Source organism: Panthera pardus, unplaced genomic scaffold, assembly GCF_024362965.1.
Source record: "Panthera pardus isolate Hobbes unplaced genomic scaffold, ASM2436296v1 HiC_scaffold_3, whole genome shotgun sequence".
Lineage (NCBI taxonomy): Eukaryota > Metazoa > Chordata > Mammalia > Carnivora > Felidae > Panthera > Panthera pardus.
The window spans coordinates 3,237,434-3,253,399 of NW_026526876.1; the positions used below are offsets into that span (position 1 = coordinate 3,237,434).

At 38.8% G+C, this 15,966-nt stretch overlaps 1 protein-coding gene across 13 annotated transcripts in view; it reads right to left on the reverse strand.

Moving 5' to 3' along the window:
- Nucleotides 1-15,966, reverse strand: part of NCOR1 (nuclear receptor corepressor 1) — a 158,602-nt gene that overhangs the window by 85,640 nt on the left and 56,996 nt on the right. For 8 of the 13 annotated variants that reach the window (XM_053893254.1, XM_053893260.1, XM_053893261.1 and 5 more), the window contains exons 6-12: nucleotides 14,921-15,034; nucleotides 9,282-9,338; nucleotides 8,390-8,442; nucleotides 8,030-8,056; nucleotides 5,861-5,927; nucleotides 3,046-3,218; nucleotides 1,554-1,644 (exon numbers count right to left, since the gene is read on the reverse strand). In XM_053893254.1, the coding sequence (XP_053749229.1) occupies nucleotides 1,554-1,644; nucleotides 3,046-3,218; nucleotides 5,861-5,927; nucleotides 8,030-8,056; nucleotides 8,390-8,442; nucleotides 9,282-9,338; nucleotides 14,921-15,034 (582 nt within the window). The remainder of the gene's footprint in view (nucleotides 1-1,553; nucleotides 1,645-3,045; nucleotides 3,219-5,860; nucleotides 5,928-8,029; nucleotides 8,057-8,389; nucleotides 8,443-9,281; nucleotides 9,339-14,920; nucleotides 15,035-15,966) is intronic. The other 5 variants (XM_053893264.1, XM_053893263.1, XM_053893266.1 and 2 more) reach the window with 1 other exon arrangement.

Below are 15,966 nucleotides of genomic sequence, written 5' to 3' on the forward strand. Positions count from 1 at the left end.
AAATTCAGTGAAATAATGATCTTAAGAAACACTTAATTACATTAACAGTCTTATTTTTAAGAATCTTAATGTCATTTTAGACAGTAAGTCTTAATGTCATTTTAGAGACCAATAAATAGAAAAAAAAAAGCAAACAGGCACCAAAATCCTAAGGGCATTGATTTTAAATTAAACTCACGTGTATAATACTCCTTGCTAACTTTACATAATCTCTGCACTGAAAGTTGAAGACCATTATCCTTAGAATTTCAACTAAAACTTTGTTACATCTATACAATTAGTTTTTCCCGAAGTTTGATTTCCTGAGTTCATAAGCATAAATTTCTATGAAAGACCTTTAACCAAAATTACAGGTATTGACCCCAACACAAAGCTGGGTTTTGTTTTTCCCTAAAACTCTTCCTTACAGAAGTGGATACCGCCTTACACTCAGTCCTTACAAAGTGTCTAATTTTGTGGGGTACTCTCAATCAGTCTGAAGACCAAAGAACAGCTTGGGGCAGACACATTAGCTTGAAGTCACCTCAGGTGGTTACTAGTTTTGGATGCTTACAGATGTGCCCTACTGAAATCAGTCAAAAAGCAAGCAACGAAATTTAACACAGATTTAGTCATCATTGCAGGGATTATGACCACAAATTTTGAAATATACAGCAACTGAATCATTGTCTTTGATCATTACTTAAGGAGACCACCACATTCTAATAAGCAAGACCTTCAGAATTTCGACATGAGGTTTTCTGGTGGTGGTGGGTGGGTGGATGTGGGTGTGTGTGTGTGTGTGTGTGTGTGTGTTTTAATTGAAGCATAGTTGATACCACAGATGAGGTCTATAAAAAAAAAAAAAAAACAGTATATAAAATCAAAACCAGAAAAACTAAATAAACAAGAGGTGGCTTTTGGACCAACCTTTAGAGACAAACTTTAGAGACCAACCTTTAGAGACCAACCTTGAACAACAGCTAAGAAGACTCATGTTAGGGACTGAAATTTCTTCTTATTCAGCACTGATTTATTGATCCATATCAAATCTCTCTCCCAGGCTCCCCTGGCTAGAGAGCACACTTTGGAGAATCCACCCACACCTCAGGTCCACAACTCAACATACAAATACCCGCAAAATACATGCTCCTTTGTTATTCTAGAAAATGGCACCACCAGCTCAACCCTCTAACCTAGAAACTGGGGAGTCACTTTCCACTTCTCTTCTTTCTCAATCCACCTTACCCTGCCCATTCCACCTCCGATGAATCTCTCCTGTCAGTCTGCTCCGATACATCCCTGCCACTGTTGCCCTGATTCAGGCTCTTATTTATCTGAACAGCCTCCTCGCCTCTTTCCAAGCCTCCCTGCCGCCAAAACCACCTGTGTACAATGCTAACACAATTGTGTAACTGCTTGGTTTAAAACCTTCAGTGGTTGGCCAGTCTCTGGAACAGTCCAAGCTCTATAAATGTTCCCTCACTGATGTACAAATAAACCCCTAGTTCCTGGCATAGGAGGCTAAAATGCCTGAATAATCAATGAATTAAAAATTAAATTAATTGTCTTACCTCCTGCTCAGAGAGCCCATCAATAATTTCAGAAATCTCATGCTCGCTCCTAGCAATCGTGGCTGAAAGACCAGCTCCCCTCTGCCCAACTCTAAATATGAGAAAGAAATTATAAATATATTTAAAGGCATTCCATAAAGAAGACATCAATTAAGTTACTTTTATATACGTTATGCTGCTGAATGGGACTTTTTTACCTGACTAGAAGTCAGAGAAGAAATGCTATTGAGCCACTCTTTTACATAATATGCTTGAAGATTAGAATTCTATAGAAAAACGATTTAAATGTTGAGATTAAGATTCAAAAAAAATTTTTTTTGTTTTTAATGTTTTTGTTTTTTGTTTTTGTTTTTTTGAAAGAGAGTAATAAAGAGCAAGCAGGGGAGGGGCAGAGAGAGAGGGAGACAGAATCCCAAGCAGGCTCTACACTGACAGCGCAGAGCCCAATGCAGGGCTCGAACTCACAAACTGTGAGATGGTGACTTGAGCTGAAGTCAAGAGTCAGATGCTTAACCAACCGAGCCACCCAGCTACGCCTGAGATGAAGATTTAAAGGTTACATGTCCAAGTTCAAATGGCAGAACCACTTATGGGAAAATTCTAGAAAACCACAGGTAATGGTGACATTTCCATTTCAAATAGTAATCTTTGCCTTCCAGAGTAGACAGCAGACTTTGAAAAATACATTAAATATTTTTTACAGAGGAGGGATAACAACCATCGTCCCTCACAAAAGCTTTATCATGATGAAAAGAATTAAGGCTTACATATACTCTTACAAGAGACAGTGGAGAAGAAATCTAAAGCATTTACTTTTGCAAAATACTTGTTCTCCAAGTAAAAACAAATCAGAAACTATCTACCAATACCAAAGAATTTCTTAATTAGCAATCGATCTAAATACTGTTTGGTCATGTTATTAGATAACGAAGGACAAAGAAATGTGTAAGTCTACTCTTTTTAACTATCAGTTCTAAAGGAATGGGTATCTTCAAGAACAGAAGAATTGGGGTGCCTGGGTGGCTCGGTCAGTTAAGCGGCCGACTTCAGCTCAGGCCATGATCTCACGGTTTGTGGGTTCAAGCCCCACGTTGGGCTCTGTGCTGACAGCTCGGAGCCTTGAGCCTGCTTCGGATTCTGTGTCTCCCTCCCTCCCTGCTCCTCCCCCACTCACACTCTGTCGCTGTCTCAAAAAATGAATAAATGTTAAAAAAAATTTTTTCAAAAAAAGAACAGAAGAATTAATTTCAAGATATTCATTTAAATTTAGATTGAACAGCATCACTAAATATAAAAAATTAATATTAAATTCACCAAGACATAATCTTTGCAAGCTGATAATGAAGTTTTATATTCAAAATGAAAGTTCTTTCTGAACTTTCTTAAGAGCAGATTCAGGTAACCATTAACACTGAGAAAGGGCACAAAGGAGAGGAAGAGCCTAGCCATTAGCCAGGAGAAGAGCATAGGCACTACCCATCAAACTACTTACCGCTGAAACCTTTCTTGTTGTTCTCTTTGTTTTCGAATTTCTGGAAACTGCTTTTCATAGTACTCCCTTGTTTTGCTTTCTTTAGCTTTTCTCCGGGGATTATTTTCTATTCTGTCCACTTTTTTCTCCCATGCCTCCATGAGCTGATCATAACGTTGGCAGATTTTTTGTTCCTATTAAATACCCGTAGCAAATTAATAATTAAACTAAACTCTGTCATCCTGACAAACCTAATACTTTAAAGTAAATGCTACTTCTTAAGGCTAAGTCAGGAGTACATTTGGCCTAGGACTCAACTGTGAATGAAAAGCTGTCCTTGATCTGAAAGAGGAGAGAGAAAAGAGCTCTGTTTCCTATGAAGGTCAGCATATAGAGCACATTTTGGCTGATTTTTTTTTTGTTGGTTTGGTTTTTTTTAGTTAATGTTAAGACTAATACAAATTAATTAATTAATGAGCTACTACTGGCAGCTGATCAGCTACTTTTATTAGTTTCCCGATAACAATGTAGGTAGGTCTTCATTGTCGACAAAAATGGAAAATTAATAACAGAAACATGCAAATAGTTCATCATCTCAATCACCCAACAGCAATCATATTAACATTCTGGTGCTTTCCTTCCAATCTGTCACAGAAAACACTCACACTTTAACCCTTCCTCTGCTGCTGGAGGTTTTGGTTACTTGAAGGTTTTTGTTACCATAAGTAATGGTATCTAATTCCCATTTTTGATAGTCTGGAAAAGGCAGGAATTGGTTGTACTTTATGATAAAAACAAATGCAGTGAACTACATGAAATCAAGAACCAATCCTTTTAGAGAAATGAGTAATGTATGATCTCATTTTTTTAAATCGAGAAGCAAGAAGTCTCCATTATTAGCACAGAACTGTGAACATGTCAACACACAGATAGAAAAAGGTGTAGAAGGACCCATGAAAAACCATGAACACTGGTCATCTCAAGAAAGTGGCACCAGAGAGAAGAATATTACCCTCCTCAAACTCCACGCCACCTCCACACACAGAATTCCCGATCATTCTTTCCAACTCCTGTATCCCTCACACTTTCTCCATGTCTCCAGCTGGCTCCTCAGTCCAGGCCAACATCATCCTTCACCTACATCAAAGTAAGAGCCTCCTCAAAGTCTCTCATGCGTTCTAATGGTGTAGCCAGATGCCAATTCTTAGAATACAAACCTGGACATGTCACTTCCTGAGTTCAAACACTGCAAAGATGCCCTTGGGGTCTAACCCAAAGTCTCTTAGGTGGGCCTCAGGGGCCATGCAGCTCGGCCTGAACCTGCCCCGCTCCCTCCACCTCCCAGACCTTCACGTAAGCTGCTCCCTGGGCCTGTTCAAATTTCCAGAGTTTCTGGTTTTCCTGCAACTCCCCTTTAGGATTCACACATGGCGAATCAGCTGCCATTCGTACACGGTCCCACAGTCCTCTGTACGTCCTGTACCACAGTGTGAACGCATGCTGTAATTCCCTGCTGACTTGTCTGCCCCCCAGTTATGCCGCAGGCTCCCTAAGGATTAAAGCCATATGGCTATCTTGCTCACCTCTGTAGAATAATACATGGGACAGAGTAAACAGCCAACAGATATTTATTAAACAAATCAGTGCACACAGAAACGTTATAACTACATAGTCTGTGAAGTCCGAAAAAACAAAGCCTATGCTTCCACGTTTGTATCACCAGACAGCGAATTTAGCAATTACCACAATTACAACAAAATTACTGGGAGGAAAAACATACTTTAGCTGATTTCTTAGTTAATATTTATATGATTTTGCCCCCCACCAAAAAAAAAAACCCCAGTAATTTCAGATAGTATCTGAAGGACCAGACTGACAAGTTTCATTAGAAGTTGTAGATGAAGTAAAAGCTGACTCTTGAGCTTTACAATTCATTAAACTGTCATGTCATTAAATATAGGGTACACAGTTCATTTCTGATGTGAATTAAAGAACATCGTCTAGGGGCGCCTGGGTGGCGCAGTCGGTTAAGCGTCCGACTTCAGCCAGGTCACGATCTCACGGTCCATGAGTTCGAGCCCCGCGTCAGGCTCTGGGCTGATGGCTCGGAGCCTGGAGCCTGTTTCCGATTCTGTGTCTCCCTCTCTCTCTGCCCCTCCCCCGTTCATGCTATGTCTCTCTCTGTCCCAAAAATAAATAAAAAATGTTGAAAAAAAAATTAAAAAAAAAAAAAAAAAAAAAAAAGAACATCGTCTATTTGCTAAGCAACTGAATTTCAACGAATCAAGTGTGCCTAAATTGAGTCTGAACACACTGCGAAAAGTGGTATACTGGCATTGTATTTTCGGTGACTTCATTTCCATGAAGATCATAACCACCAAACTTCTGGACTGCGAGTCATATGATAAATATGAAAACGTATCTGAATTTCAAAAAGCTGAACTTTAGCTGACCCGGTTCCTAGTAAGAACGAACAGTAATGTCTACTTAGCATGACCGTAACTTACCCACATTTGTTTGAGGGTTTAAGAGACTAAATGTAGAACGTCCTAGTTCTCTCATATTCTTTTTTAACTACTCACCATTTTCTTTATTTTGACTAGATGAAAATGCTAGACACGGATGGCCAAAGAAATTAATTTGATAATGACATTAAATGTCAATTGTTGCTAGGATTACATTTGTAGTTAAGTTCTACCTACCCAGTTACTTTCTACATCAGCACCTTCTCTCAAATATAATCAAGAGCCACTCTCACTAATAAAGGGAAAGCAAATGCCTAAATGAGCATGAATGGGAAAGTTGTACAAATTTCAGTTAAAGGATAGGACCTCACCCTTTGTTTTCTTGCATGATTTCTTCTTTTAAAAAATAAAATGAGTTTTTTCCTCATCACCTGGTTTCTAGAAGAGAAAAATATGGTTGTATGACATTAAGAAAAAGCACAACTTAATAATGCATCACTTTTTTTTTTTTTTTTTTTTCAGAGACACTGAAAAACAAGCAAAGATCACTTAGGAATATCTGATGTAATCAAAGTTAATCTTAATTTTTTCACCCTGCAAAGTAAGACTTTTGCAATAATTAGAACTGACTAAAATTCCTCCCACTCTACAGCAAGATTTTATACAAATAGTTCATTTTCAATTATGACATCCAAGTATAAGGCAAACATTTTCAAGTTATAATTACACAGTTACTCATTCTTCTTAAGATCTCTGGTGATCTAAGCGTCTTTGTGCGCTCTTAGAGGAGGGGAGGTAGAAGAGAAGGAGAAGCTTTTAAAGTTACCTCCCTGCCCCAGGTATGGTGCCGATCTCCCCTCTAGGAGAACGTACACCCACAAAGAGAGAGGGCACTTCTGCTTGACACAGAAGATTTCCTTCAGTCACAGAAATGACATATAATCCACTCTAAGAAGTCATGGAGGGCAATGGCACAAGACAGGAAGACTTCTCTTGCATCTTAATGAAACAGTTACACTTTTTAAATGTGAAGCATTGTGATCTTCAAAAACAATGACATGCAGGTTCAAATATAAATAGTTATACCCCACCTACTTCCAGAAAGGATTTCAAGCTGATTATTCAAATATAAATACAAAGCCAAGGCAAGTAGAAGTAATTTTTTGGATTATCTGCCACTCGGGACTAACAGTGACACTGGCTCCACTCAAATTAGCATGGACAGTCAGGAGCTGGCTATATGGGAAAGTAGCCAAGACATGAAAAGAATTATTAAAAGGTATATTTGCTATTTCATACAAAGCAAATGACGGCGATGAGAGAAGAGGTACCACACGATTCATACGGATGCATGCAGCTGAGTAAACGATTATCTCCCAAGCTGACGTACAGAAGTGCTACCATAAACTCAGTTTGCTCTCCTTTTAATTACGTGCTACTCAAAAGCACATGACAATCAATAAACATAATTTAAAAGGCTTCCTAGGATTTAAGTGAAGAAGTCAGCCAGTCAGTAGCCCATCCCAGGACAGTGTGCTAAGCACTGTAGTGGGGCAGTGTAGACAACATGAAATAAATCAGACAGAGCTGCTCTCCAGCTAATACTAGCGGGGAAAAGACAGAACACAAACGTAACTGAAGCTTTGTGGGGGGGAAAAAATATCATTAACAGTAGCCAACTAGATCTTATCTGCTATTCTTCTTTCAAAAACTGTTAAAACAGCTAAACAGTTTCAAAACAAGGTATATTTTATGAGTTTTGCCTACACCTACTTCTAAGGGTGGTCAAGACCACAGTAGCATCTCACAGAAAAATTCTAAGTTACATGACTATCATCATAAACCACTTACTTAACAAAAGTTAAAAGTATTCAGATTTCAATTTGTTTCATGCATACTACCATGCAAATTATATTTGCCACCAATTCTGCAAAGTAGTCAACTATTGCACATACTCTCAGTAAGAAAGGTTTTAAAAGAAAAAATATAGAGAGGATATATAAATAGCAATGTGCTCATCAGTAACTGTACTAGCAGATCATTAAAATGTTCCGATTATTATTCTTAATAAAACATAAAGTAGAAATATCACATTTTCGTTATAAACTAAGAATCATTCACCTCAATTCTCTTAAAGTATGATAATTAAAAAAAAAAAAAAAAAAAGATACCTATCTAGCTTCCTCTCTTACTTCAATCAGATCGAGAAATTAGGTTTTCTTTTCACTTATGCTCTTATTCCAGAATCTGCATCCAGAAAGGCCTGGTATCTAGGATGAGCAAGGCTAAGCAAACTACATTGTGGAGCAGTCTCCTCACCCACGTGAGGTGACAGAGCGCTTCCAAGGCACCAGGACATTAAATGGCAGAAGGGTCTACAAATACCGTCATTAGCAAGAGTCATGGAAGGGATTTCCCTAGAATAGGATTTTGAATAATGATAAAATGATCCGTGGCACTTCTACTTTGCAATGGCAGATGTGGCTTGGTGGGGGACGGTGTCATCACTAGTCTTAAATGAAAAAGCTTCATTATCTTACTTCATCATGCGCCTTGCAGGTACTCCACTGAAAAAAAGACAAAACAGGAGGCAAAAAATTCAAGCCTCAAGGTAAGCCATTTCAATGTTAAGTATTCACCTTTTTTACTAGCAGATCATAAAACCAGCTAGTTGTATGCAATAATTTATTTCATTTTTTGGCCTCGGAAACTCAAAGCTGTTACCCCAACCCCCAAGAAGCCAGAGGAAGATAACATATAGTAAAACGACAGCAAATTACACAAATCTAAAACACACCTACACTATATTATAATAATATGTCAGCAGATAACATAAAAATGATCTCTTTATAGAATATATGGTCTTTAACTGAAGAACTCCAAAGATGATAAATACTTACGTCTTGATGTTCTCATGATACACCTTGGTATCTGATGGCTGGTTATAGAGTGGCTATAAAATAAATCAAATATTTACATATGAAGTGTTGTACACATGTCTATGAAAATACAAAGAAACAACTTATATTTTAACACAATCCTAGGTGAAGTACTCATGGGCCTACACAACACATGCCCTACCAGAACCTCCAGACTTTCGGGTTCCCTGAACAACTCTCTTTACCCTATCTCCTATTAATGGGACTACTGTAAAAATGTTTATAAATCCACTGTAGCCCACAAGAAATACATTTATTCACAGATTTTTAATCTCAAAGGCAAAGAAGAACACATGGTCCAAAGAGCTTTCTATTTCTGTTCTCACTTCTTCCTGACTTTACCTGGCATGATTAAATGGGTCCTCAGGGGAAAAAAAAAAAAAAAAAAAAAGCCCAGGATAATACTTCTGCAAAGGTAACCAAGTTTGTATGGCATTATTTTCAACATACTGCCCAGCCACATCCCCCTCATTCCAAAGTAGACAGACTATATTCCATCTTATCTCAAGAAAAATTACAAAAAAATTACAAAAAAATTGTAATTTTTAATTACAAAATTATTAAAAAAAAAAATTTCACTCAATGTGAAAAAAGAAATTTCTTGGGGTGCCAGGGGCGGGGCTCAGTTGGTTAGGCATCCGACTCCGGCTCAGGTCATAATCTCGAGGTTCTTGAGTTCAAACCCCACATTGGGGTCTGTGCTGACAGTTCAGAGCCTGAAGCCTGCTTCAGATTCTGTGTCTCCCTCTCTCTCTGCCCTTCCCTCATTCATGCTTGCTCTCTCACTCTCTCTCTCTCTCTCAAAAATAAACAAACATTAAAAAAAAAAAAGAAAAAGAAATCTCTTACTTACCAGTTCCACTTTTGGGCCAAGACCTTCAAATATTTTATGAGCCTCTTCTGCTTTTTTCTACAGATAAAGACATCATTATATTATACAATTAAAATAATTATATTACCTGGGTGCAAAATCACTACCAATTTAGTATTTTCCACTGTTAGCTCCAATCCCTATTTACTTTATCTCTGAGACTACTCTAGAGTTGAACTTTTCTATATCTCCAAATATTCTTGTCACATGATTGGCTGAAATATCCTCTTTCATTTTCATAGCTTCCTCACAAAATTCAGTCAGTGCTTCACATTTGTACTCAAAGTAATACCTGAAGACTTGTTAAGTTCTGAACAGCAAACAGATCTCAAGATTCTAGGCAGAAGGAACACAGATCCACTATTAGAAATGAGCCCCTCGACACTTGGACTCGGACTGTCATGAATAAAAATTTTAAAACATAAAATACCATAAAGTCACCAGTCTTTACTGGTGTAAGCCAAATTGATCTCTTGGAAGAAAAGCTTATTATGAGCTTATATTCTAGTTACAAGAAAACCTTGGTAATAACTGAACAGAGGAAACAACTAGTTTGAATTACGCAAGTGTTCAGTACTTAATAAATGCCGAATTACATTTTTTTTTTGAATTATGCATTTTTTTACAGTCCTTTTTCAAAAGTAAAATGATCTAGGCCGATGTGCCATCTAATAGAAATCATCCTTGAATGGACAAATGAAATATAACAAATTCGATGCTGAAGATGTTAAAACTGGAATTGTAGGACTAGCAAATGTGTCAATGGTTCTCAGCCAACGCATTCCAGTTGCTAACAATGGCTCCCTGTGGGCTGCGCAGACCCCCGCCTCGATGTATTTGCTGCTGGGAGACTCCGCAGGGCTTCTGATGGGGCACACAAGTGGGAATGGATATTCGTCAGTATCCCCCAAGTAGAAAGAGGTTTCCTTAAGATAAATATTCTCCTTTTCATCTCATTTATCAATCAAAATCAAGTATTTATTTCATATATATGTTGTAAAAACAACTAGTGCAGGAAGCGCAAAACAGTGTCAGGCACTTTCCAAACTCCAGGAAACTGAAAGGTTATTAAGATGGAAAATAAATATATCAATAATGTCAAATACAAAACTATAAAACGCCATTAAGTTTGCATAGCAGATCGTACTTCTATAGACAGTTTTAAGGCAGGGTTTGTCAATCTTGGCACTGTTTGGGCCAGATGCGTGTTCTGGAGACTGTGCCTAGGCATTGTGGGATATTTAGCAGTATCCCACTAGATGCCAGTAGCACTCTGCCTATCCTCCAAGCTGTAACAACCAAAACAGCCTCCAGTTGAGAACAAATCACTGTCCTAAGGTAACTAACTCACGAAGTCAAAATGTAATTATCACGAAATTCAAATTTATTAGCTTTAGGCATATATTAAATAGCACGCAAAGAACATCATCATAGATGATAAACGTGGAAAGTTAGTTGCGCCCGCAACTAACTTTCTCCAGACCCAACACTCACCAGTTTTTAAATTTGCTTTTTTTTTTAAGTTTATTAATTTATTTTTAGTAATCTCTACCCCTAACATGGGGCTCAAACTCACAACCCCGAGATCAAGGGCCACATACTCTACTGACTGAGCCAGCCAGGAGTGCCTTCGCTTCGCTCCCTCAAGGGGCTGTGTGTTGTTAGTCCATACCCAGAACGGGCAGGCTAAGGGGAACCATACACAAAAGACACAGAGCGACATTCTGGCAAATGCTAGTATCCTATCTGGCACTCACCTTTCCAGAGCTAATTTTAAAAGCTGGTATTTAAGATGTTTGCAACCCAAGATTTAAGTTTTGCAAAGTTTTATTAAATATCTGACTTCACGTTGGCTTAATTGCTAAGAACATATTAACCTATCAAGTCTGGCAGGCCAACATTTTCATTTAAAACCCTCACATTTCCATACTGTAATTTTCACTCTCAGTCTATAGACAGAAGTACTTAATTCTTCAAACATGTTGATACGTTCTGTGTGCCAGGTGTTTGCTAGGTACCAAGAAAACAACAAAAAGGAGGAGGATAAGAGGTCCTGAAAATCTTCATAGGGAAAATGATACTTGAGCCAGGGTCTTGAAGCACGAGCGCACTCAACAGACAAGAAAGACAAGACACTGGGATGCCCGAAGGCAGAGGCAACATCCTGGGATAAAGGTACTAACACTTCAATGGAACTTTCAAAGCTATTCTGGTAGGACAGCTTTAAGAAAGGAGGACCGGGCCAACGGCCAGGCAGGCAGGCATGTCGGCACTGATAAAAAGTCTGGGCTATTCTGCAGAAAGTGGGAAATAATCAAAAGGTTTTATTTCGAGAATCATGTAAGAGGACTCAAATATGAAGGACTGGTTAGAAAGAAAAAAGACTGAAGGAAGGAAAAGTCACCATTCATGTGAGTGATGAGGGCTCAAATAAGCTATTGCCAAAGGAGGAGGGAGACCACGATTTGGGAGGAGGGGATGATGCTCCTCGTTAGTTAACCAAACCTACAGCGTGGCCGAGAGAGGGAAACAGAGACTTCCCAGGACACAGGCCGAGGCGACTAGAGGTTGCTGGCACGGAGTATACTTTCTACTTTTGATCTCTTTCTTTCATCTGTTGTCACTTTAACTAGCAGGTCATGCAAACAAAATATAACCGAGCTGTTTCTGAGAACTATACTCCATGCATCCCCTTCTCTGTATGTATTATAATTCTGAAATTAGAGCATTTCTAAGTATTTTTGGATCCTACAACTGGGGAGGGTAACAGCAAATTGAACTGTTAAAAACAGCCCAGGAGAAGAGTCTGTTTAGAGACTAAATAAATCTCGGTCTAAAGTTTAAATATGATGCAAGACAATTTTTCTCTCAGGAAAACCAATTTTCAAATTAAACAGTCACTTTTGGGTAGTTTTCTTCCTCCCAGTAACTTTTTTTTTTTTTTTTTTTTTTTTTTTTTTTTTAAATATTTAACTTTGAGAGAAAAACAGAGTGCAAGCAAGGGAGGGGCAGAGAGAAAGAAGGAGACACAGAATCTGAAGCAGGCTCCGGGCTTTGAGCTGTCAGCACAGAGCCCAATGCAGGGCTCGAAGCCACGAACCATGAGATCATGACCTGAGCTGAAGTTGGACCCTTAACCGACTGAGCCACCCAGGTGCCCCCCTCCCACTAACTTTCTAAAGAAACCAAAGAGGCCTAATACAAGATAATGGCCCCCATCTCTTAAGCCACATTAGGCTTAATTCCCAGTGTAGACTGCTGCCACAAAAGGAACAAGAGAGAAATGTCTCCTTGCCTTCACCCATTTCTCCTTTCCTCCGGTGTCAAAACAGATAAGGTCATTCATTAAAGAAAGCTAAAAAAGCCGCAAAGGCCTTACACAAGGCAGCATGGCGAGGCAGCAGTGAGAAAGCCTGGGCTCCGAGCCCAGTCGCGCTCTCGTGGCTTCCCCTCCAGGAACCTCTGTTCCAAATCCACCACGGCTGCAGACTAGGAGCAGGGCAATCAGAAAGAAGAGATTTGTAAAAAGAGGATTTCCACAGTTACTATGAGTGAAAAAGAACCTTCACCACCACGAGTCTAATACCAAGATCTCAAGTTTGGTCGTTCTTCTATTCTTCAGACAATGCACAACGAATCTGAACACACACGTGCTACAGGGGAAAGAAGAGGTCTGAAAGTTTTCAGCTTTGTCGCTGGGCACCAAGAAACACTTACTGCACAAAGTAACGAAAGCACATATATATATATAAAAATTGAACACAAGGTAAACTCTCCATCAGATCTTGCTCAATAGTATTCGGTCCTCACATCCTAGTCAGGCAACCAGAGAATTCACTAATAATGACAAGGCTAATTAAGAAATTCAGTCCATTAAAAAATATCACTGGGGGCGCCTGGGTGGCTCAGTTGGTCGAGCGTCCAACTTCGGCTCAGGTCATGATCTCGCGGTCTGGGAGTTCGAGCCCCGTGTCGGGCTCTGTGCCCCTCAGATTGTGTCTTCCCTCTCTTCGGATTGTGTCTCCCTCTCTCTCTCTGCCCCTCCCCCACTCATGCTCTGTCTCTCTCTGTCAAAAATAAATAAACATTAAAAAAAATTTTTTTTAATTAAAAAAAAATCACTGAATTCAACTTCTTTGAAAACTGACTCACACTAAGAAGTCAACATTTTATTTTCCAAGATTCTCTTCCATTGTTAGCTCCAATCCCTATTTACTTTATCTCTGAGGTCATAAACTGGCCATGAAGCCCATCAGTCCACAAAAGTGTTTTATTCTTCCGCAGAGTATTTTTTAAAAAGCAGGGGATTCCACATAAAACTCCATCTTCTCAGCTTTTCTTAAACAAGGGAGCACCTGTCAACCTTGAGCCACATCTCTGCCTGACCAGAGTCGCTGCCCCTTTCGGCAAAAGACAAGGCCGCTCTCGTCACTCACTTCATTTACTGTCATTCATCCTTTTTGAATAGATATTCAAATAGATCTTCAATGAGATTGCTCTGTCCATTCAATAAATTGGACTAATTTTGCACTCAGCCAAGAAAATAATATAAATTGCCATGTTTTTACCTGCCTGTGACACTTACCATTACCCTAAGTTTTATATATTTGATGACTTTCAGGTACCTATCTAATACACACACATACATGAATAGCTCAGGCTAAGATTATTCTCATAAGTGTATATGTAACAATTCACAGTTGCCCTTCTGAAGGCCAATTTCCTTTAGGACCTAGGCTATTATAAAGTCGTAGGCTGCCTGTGTAAAATGTACTGATGACTCCACTCACTACAAAGTAAATCAACTGAAACAACAATCTCAACTTCTACCTTATGATCGATCATCTTCAGCTCACAAGCTGATTCTCTGCAGCAGTCCTTAAACTTATTCTTTTGTAGACTGGGAACTTCTGGAAGCCCAGTGTTAAGCAGCTCTGTTGGAAAGTTTGCTTTATATTACGGTGAAATCAATTTCCATTTAACTGCTAGCTTTCTGGGCTGGATTCCAGCCCAAAACTAACTTTGACATTACAAAGTTACTCACAGAATTGAGGCCTGGCTTCCCTAAATCAATGAATACTTTCAATTATGAATATGAAAGAAAAAATTGTTTTAAAATAGCAAAGTCTACCTAAAAGCCACTGGCCTCACACTTTATTAAGATTCAAACTACAGCCCAGCTATCAATTCTAAAGCTGATAATGCACATTATTTCCATCTCCAATGACCCATCTCTAATAGGGTGGTATCAGTATTTGGCATCAAATGTCCCTTAGAAAGTGAAAAACTACAGAATAATGCCTTGTTTTGCATTACGTGCTACAAACTTGCTTGCCAATTTTATATGATAGGAGACTTAGTTGATAAAATTATATTCTCATTAACATTTATGCAATATAATATATAAGTGAAAGATTAATTTAAGACACAGCAATCAACTTTTTTTTGGTCTATAAGGAAAAAACATCAAGCTTTAGTCAAAGTTTAAGAACATTAAAAATTATGACAGAAATCAGGTTGTTAAGACAATTAACATTACCACAGAACACAATGAGAATTTTACAAGGCACAGTCAAGTGCTTTTAAAGGACTGTGTGCCGTAAGAAATGGCAGGAGCTTACCCGATTCTCATCATAAATAATTTGGACAATACTGCGGTGTTTCTGCTCCACGGGAGGAGGGGACACAGGCTTCTCAGGCTCAGGAGGCTTAGCGGCTTCTTCTTCGAGCTGTTGCTAAGAGACGCAGAAAGAAAGAATCAGGCATCTGATGTACGTCACCCCCCCAGTAATTAATCGCCAGAGATAACACATGCTACTGAGCAATGTTTTGCTGAATCTATAGGGTAACCTCTTAATCTACTAGGGTCTAATGGACCCAAGGGTTCTAACAAATCCAATCAGACTTATTTTGACTAAGAACTAAGTAACATAATCATTAGAGAAATCCTTGTATATTTGAATTCTGATAAATTTAAAGCAAAAAAAAAAAAAAAAAGACAAGAGAAACTAAACATATGAAGCTACCCCAGATACCTCCATCACAATGACCTTTTGTAGCACAGGAAAAAACACTTTCATATGTTACAGATCCACAGTGTGCAGATCCACAGTGTGCGCTAACATCTGGCAGGAAAAGCAGGGCCGCACAGCACTTTCAGATTAATCCTCAACTCAGAACAGGACCATGCTCAGCCCCCAGCCAGTCTTTACATTTTGCAGCCGAGAGGCCCTGGCAAAACTACAAGTTTGGGTACAGTTACAAAACAGAAAGCTATCTGCATTACTCTGCCTGAGTTTGAGTCTTCGGGTCAACTCTTACGAGCCCTGTGATCCTAGGGTCCTTTCTAGGTCTCAACTTCTTCAATCCTGAACAAATATATAAACCACTCATACGTAAAGTAGAAACATTAACCCTATCTATCAGGTAGATTTTGGAGAAAATTAAATAACTCAATATATATCAAGCACATGACAACTATAAATAGTCAATAAATATTACCTACAATTATTACTGAAGCAAGCAGAGACTTTGCTTGGTTCACTGCTTTTTATTTTTCAGCACTTAAGCCAGGGCCTGACACCTAGTAAATGCTCTAGGATTAGTCTTGTGAATAGAAGTTTACTGGCTAAGATGACAGAAAAGACATTGGGTGAAGATGTTATGT